General features: G+C 67.8%; 1 protein-coding gene across 1 annotated transcript in view; it reads right to left on the bottom strand.

Moving 5' to 3' along the window:
• Positions 1-294: 294 nt before the first annotated feature.
• MIDN (midnolin) overlaps positions 295-5933 on the bottom strand; it is an 8353-nt gene continuing 2714 nt past the window's right edge. The window contains exons 2-10 of the mRNA XM_025042323.1: positions 5786-5901; positions 5445-5548; positions 5025-5112; positions 4764-4826; positions 2669-2797; positions 2278-2586; positions 1953-2100; positions 1516-1770; positions 295-778 (exon numbers count right to left, since the gene is read on the bottom strand). Coding sequence (XP_024898091.1) covers positions 501-778; positions 1516-1770; positions 1953-2100; positions 2278-2586; positions 2669-2797; positions 4764-4826; positions 5025-5112; positions 5445-5548; positions 5786-5901 — 1490 coding nt within the window. The 3' untranslated portion in view covers positions 295-500. The remainder of the gene's footprint in view (positions 779-1515; positions 1771-1952; positions 2101-2277; positions 2587-2668; positions 2798-4763; positions 4827-5024; positions 5113-5444; positions 5549-5785; positions 5902-5933) is intronic.

A 5933-nucleotide genomic window follows, 5' to 3' on the forward strand; every position in this document is an offset into this window, starting at 1 on the left:
CTTTTCCAGGAAAAAGAAACCGAGAAGAGAAAAAAGCACAGACGTGGAAGAGAAACAGGCCCTGTGGTTCCCGGGCGGTGTTTGGAGCCTGCGGGCCCGGCTGGCTGGGTGGGGGTGGCCGGAGTTGGCAGTGGGGCTCGTCTCCATGCCCCCTCCCCTGTCTGTAAAGTGCATGTGAGGCATCTATGTTTTGACTTTAACCTGAAGAGGATGGGGGAGCGGCGGAGCCGGCGGAAGGGGTGGGGGCGGCTTCCTTGTCTCTGCTCTGAACCATCTGGAAAGACTGCTAAGGGGAGGTGGGAGCTGAACCGAGGAGGCAGGAACGCAAGGCCACGGAGAGTTTGGAAAACCATGGTGAGAAATGAAATTTAAAAAACCCAAAAGGACCCCGGATGGGGAGGGGGAGGCCTCCTGTGGCGCCCCCCCACCGCCTAGCCTCCTGCCCGCCTACGCCGGGCGATGCTCGCGGCCACCCTGGACCGGGGAGAGGGACACGGTTCCTAGGCCACCACGAACTCTGACTTGATGTCGGGGTTGACTTCTGGCTTCCAGACGGAGTCCTCGAAGTCGAGGCCCAAGCCCGCGGCCTCGCTGGGGCCGCCGCCGCCGCCGCCACTGCTGCTGTCGCTGCGGCCGGCCTTGCGGCTGGGCGCCCAGTGGTAGGGGCCGCGGGCGTCACGCCGAGCCTTCCTGCGGAGCCGTTTCTGCTGAAGCAGCAGCTGCAGGCGCTCCACCTTGCAGCGGGTGGCGCGGTTTTCCGTCTGCCGCAGCCGGTCCCCTGTAGAGAAGACAGTGACTGTGAACCCCCAGGGAGAGGCCAGGTCCCCACAATACAAGGACCTCCAGCAAATGCTTCTAAGAGGCAGACACAGCAAGGGAGCCGGTCGAGAATGTCCACCGGACCCCTGGGAGATGCAGGTTTCTTAACGGTGTGTCCACGTCCCCTGTGCCAGCCGTGAGCCCGCAGAAGTAGGGCTGCGTCCAGGACTGGCGCTCACGACAATCGCTGCACGAGTTAGCAGCAGCCTGAGCCCTTCCGGCTCCCCCTGCGACCCAGGACTGGCATGCAGGCTTGTGCCTCGGTTTCCCCTTCGTGGCCTTGGCCAGGGGCCCGCGGGGCAGAGCAGCGCCACCTTTTCTCGCGACTCCAGACTTATGGGACAACCAGGCTGGGGGGCGGGGGTGGGGATGAGGGGGGCCACAGGCCCATCGGCCGGAGGGGAAGCTGGGTCCCTCCTCAGACTGACTTGGCCATTCAGAGGCCCCACCTGCCATCTGGAGAAGGTGCCCGGGGGTGGGGGGGGGCGCGAGGGGGCAAAAAGGAAGTGAGGACGGACCCCTCCCAGGAGGGCACAAGGACACTTTGTGCCCCCAACACACGCTCCCTTTTCTGCAGGCTCTCCCCCAGCGAGGCAAGCGGCAGCTGGCGGCCCCCCAGCTCCGGCGGGTCAGCTGCTCGGAGCGCACACAGAGGGGCCTTGAGCAGCGAGAATGGGCGGGGCGCCCGATACTCACCCGGGGGCTTGCCCGCGCGGGCCTGGCTCAGGGAGGCGGCGGCCGCCAGCTTCTCACAGGAGGTAGTTTTAGGGGTGAGGTCCGGGGCGGGCGAGGCAGGGGCGCACTGAGCGTGGCAGCGCAGCTGGGTCAGGGACGGGGGCACGCCCTGGTAGTGCCGCGTGGCGCTGAGGAGGTCATTGAGGATCTGCAGGATGGTGCCGATGTCGCGCCGCGGCCGCCCGCTACTGTCCTGGCAGTTGGGGTGCAGCGTGCCTGCAGGGGCCAGGGGGCGCCAGTCAGTGCCCAAGGGCCGGAACCCGGGGCAGGAGGCCACAGAAGGACACGTGGCCTGCCACAGGGTCGCAGGTGTGTGTGGAGCCCCCCAGGGGTCCCACCCCTGGTGTATGAGCACGCGGCCGCCACGGGGACACACTCGTGTGAGCCCTGCCACCTACCGGAGAAGGTCCCTGAGAAGACCCCGGGGGCGTGGTTCACGAAGCTCTCGATGACGGCGCCGGGCTTGCGGGAGCGGGACGCGGGGCTGCCCACGGGGGTGGACGCGGGGCTGGCCCCCGTGCTGGCAGCGGGCGAGCAGTCCATCTGCTGATGGGGAAGGGAGGTGCGTGAGCTCAGGGCGCAACAACGCCCCGCAGCCTGGGGTCCGGGGCTGGCCCTCGATACCAGGGCTGCGTTGGGCGCCCTAAGTCCCCGACCATCCACCGCATCCAAGAGAGACCCGCCTTCGGGCTCCCAGGCCAAGCACCCTCCCCCCAGACTCACCTCAGGGCAGGTGCTGGAAGCCGAGTGGGATCGGAAGGAGCCGGCGGTGACGGGCGAGGGGGACGCGGGGGCAGGGCTGGCGGGCACTGGGGGGATGCGGGCGGCACTGGACATTGGCCGGCAGGGAGAGGACGTGGGGGTGGTCATGCTGGCGTCCCCGCGGGCTGCGGCGGCAGCGGCTGCGGCTAGCACATGGCGGTGCTGCAGTGGGGCGTGCTGGGCCGCGAGCTGAAGTTGGACGAACATCATGTGGTCGCCCACTCGAAGAGCCAAGGTCAGCGGTGAACGGCCCGACAGGAAGTCACTGACCTGCAGAGAGTGGCCTGTCAGCCTCGAGGCCCAGCCTTCAGCGCCCCGGCCCGGCCCGGCCCGGCCCCCCACGCTGTGTGACCTGGGGCCTCTCGCCGCCCCTCTCTGGGCTCTGGGGTCCCTGTCGGTGCCACGGATGCTTAAATAAAATGAATCGGTATTTCCGGAAGCCGCCTCCGCCAGCCCGGCCCGGCCCGGGCGCCGCTGGGGGCTGTGGGGGACAGAGGCACGTCAGACGGTGGGGGGTGCCTGGCCCTCCCTGGCCAGCTTGGTTCTTGCAAGGGGAAACTAAGGCCAGAGGGGGCGGGACCCAGCTGGCGGTCACTGCTCTCAAATAATTCTCACCTTCTCTCCACCCTCTGGGGCCCCCAGACCCTCTCTCCCTGTGAACAGGACAGAGGCACCTACACGGCCCCCCCCCCCACCTCCCCAGTCAGGCCAGCCGACAAGCCGCGAGTGGGCGGAATTCCTGGACAAATTCTTCGTCCTAACCTTTGCTTTCTCAAGATAAATATTTATCTGTCCTGGGCGGGGCAGAAGCTGATGAGGAGGCCTCGCTGCAGCCCGAGTGGGGGGCCCTGACCCATCCCCCTGGGGCCTCGACACAGCCCACAGACAAGAACTATGCAATCTGGGGTCCCCCGCACAGCGGGTGTGGGGTGCATCTGACCCTGGTCTGCACTTGGGGCCTGGCCAGTGCAGAAGTCTCCCCAGGGGCCGGGGTGGGGGGGGGGCGGAGGTTTCTGAGAAGTGACACAGGCCTGGATGACTCAGAACCACCGCCTCCCAGCTCTCTACTGGCAGCTGCTGGTGTAACCTTCTCCGCTCGGGGGCTTCAGGCGGGGTAAGGGAGGTGGGCAGTATGCAGCCCTCCGACCCTGCAACCCCGTCTGCATGATCCCCCAGCCCCCAGAAAATACCCGCTGCAGGAAGGGCCTAGGGTGGCTCCCAGGAGAAAAGGGGGTGTCCCCCTACTCCCTCCCGCAACTTCCTCCCTGGGGAGGGCTAGCGGGCAGGCATGACGCGGTGCCAGGCAGGGAGCAGCCCTGAGAGCCTCGACGCTCCGCCCAGCACCCCCATCTCCTCCCTCTTGACGCAGGCACCCCAGGGCGGATGTGAACCAAACACGCCCCAGGGCCCCCCTGCTAACCGCAGGCCCACCCCCCCCAACACCCAGGAGCAGGGAGCTCAGTTCACATTGGCCCAGGAACCCCCACCTGGCTCCTGGACCCCCTCCCCCGCTCTCCGCCACCCCCTCCCCATGGCAGACCACCCAGCTCCCGGTCCCCTCCTCCGCACTCGCTGTCTGCAGAGGGCAGGATGCTACATGTCGGGGAGGGGGCGAGGGCCCCGGGCAGGAGGAAGGGAAGCGGCTGAGCAGGTTTCCTGTGGCCAGCCCAGCCGGGAGGCCGGGAACCTGCCCACCCCCTCGTCGGGGCGGGCAGCAGCCTGCTTCCCCCACCCTGGCAGCAGGCGGATAGCTGAGGCCTGTGTCACCCTCTTGGGAGGAGGGCCCCGCCACCAGAAAAATGAGGAAAGAAGGAGAAAAGAAAAAAAAAAAAAAAAAGGTTGCAACAAAATCGGGAACCGGCCGGCAGCCCAGGCCGGCCTGGTCTCACCCCCTCCTGGCGGGTTACTGAATATTTTCCTAACATCCTGTCTAGGCCTCTAGGCCGCGCCCCCGTGCCCCCTCCCCGCCTGGGGGCAGAGAACAAAGGCCAGAAAGAGGCCGGGAGTGGTGACTCCCCACCCTCACAATGGGGTCACGGAAGGAGTGTCACGGAGACCAGCACTCCCCCAGCAGAAATTAAAAAAGAGATCACCCCAAGGAAACTTCAGAGGCCCTAGAGAAAGGGGGGTGGCGGGGCTTGGGTACAAAGGCCCTGGGGTGGGAGCAAGGGCCAAGGTCACCCTGCAGGCCGGCTTGTGAAAGCTCACCCCCTCCCCCATGGCGGCCACCGTGGGAGAGAAAGCCCTCAAGGTCAGGTGGTGAGTGCTGGGGGGAGGAGGAAGAGGAAGCTGGGTGACCAGGCCAAGCTGGCACGCAGGCGGGGCAGCGCGTCCCCTCGGTCCCCTCCCCACAGGCCTCCTGGGAGCACAAACAACCCCAGGCTCTCCAGAGGGGCCGGGCACGGGGCTTGCGACCCCCAGGGCCAGCACGGCGGCGCGGGTCTCACCTGGGTCTCCGTCAAGCTCTCCAGGGCCTGCATCACAGACTGTTCGGGCCTCGAGGCCTGAGACTACAAAGAGATGGGGGGAGGCGGCCCTGAGTACCACTCCCCGCCAGGGCCTGGGCACGGGGGCTGGGGGGCCCTGCTAGCTGGGGGGCTTCCCTGGCAGGCGAGGGGTTCTATATGTGTGTGAAGAGGACCGTGCTGGCCAGAAGGGGCTGCCCGCCCACGTCGGGGCCTCCAGGGCACAGGGCCCCAGCCATTTACCATGAGGCCCGCCTCCACGGTGGGCACGAGAGTCAGCTTGCTGCCATCCCCCACGCCGAGCTCCAGCAGCTTCCCCGAACTGAGCCGGCTGGGGGGGAGGAAGGAAGAGGGTGAGGCTCGGGGAGACAGGCAGGGACGCGGAAGCGGAGGCCGCGGGGGAGGGCTGTGCTCTGTGCTCGCTGGGAGACAGAGTCCTTCCACCCCCACCCCTTTCTGGCCCCCACATCCAGGATCCTGAGCGTGGGGGCGGGATGGCCACCTGGACCTGGGAGCCCCATGCTAGCAGTTCAGACCCTTTCCCTCAAGGGACCCCAACTCTGGACTGAGGCACCCCCTCTGCACCTCAGCAAGGCACATTTTCATTGCACGAGCCCCCGTGTGCCCCATGCCACCCTCCCAGCCACCCCAGGGGCCACCTGCCTGTGGTTCGGGGGCTCTGGCCCTGGGCTCGCCTTCGTGGGGCCACAGGGCTTAGCCTTTAGGGGCTTTGCCGGCCGGGCTCCCCCTCCTCCCTCCCTCCCTCCCTGGCGGAGGCCGCCGGCCACCGCTTAGACAAAGGAGACCCTCCCCCTCCCGCCCCTCCCCCAACGGGGCCCCTCCGCTGGGGATGGACACAGCGTGTCCCCGGAGGCCCGAGGGAGGAGGGCTCCCCGGGCTGGAGGCGATTTAAATACCAGGGGGGAGGGGAGGCTGCGGGGGGCGCTCGGTGGCGAGAACAAAGGGGGGCAGAGAAACGCAAGTGGGAGAAGAGACAGCCAGACGCAGAGGGGGCCGCCCGAGCAGATGCGGAAGCCGGCGGGGACACAGCCTGGAGGCAGGGGCGCGCCCCCCACCCTCGCTGCCAGGACCCTCTCGCCGCCCCAGGGCTCCTGCTTTCCTACCGGGGGAGGGGGGCGCTTAAGCCCGGCC

Source organism: Pteropus alecto, unplaced genomic scaffold (assembly GCF_000325575.1).
Source record: "Pteropus alecto unplaced genomic scaffold, ASM32557v1 scaffold30, whole genome shotgun sequence".
NCBI lineage: Eukaryota > Metazoa > Chordata > Mammalia > Chiroptera > Pteropodidae > Pteropus > Pteropus alecto.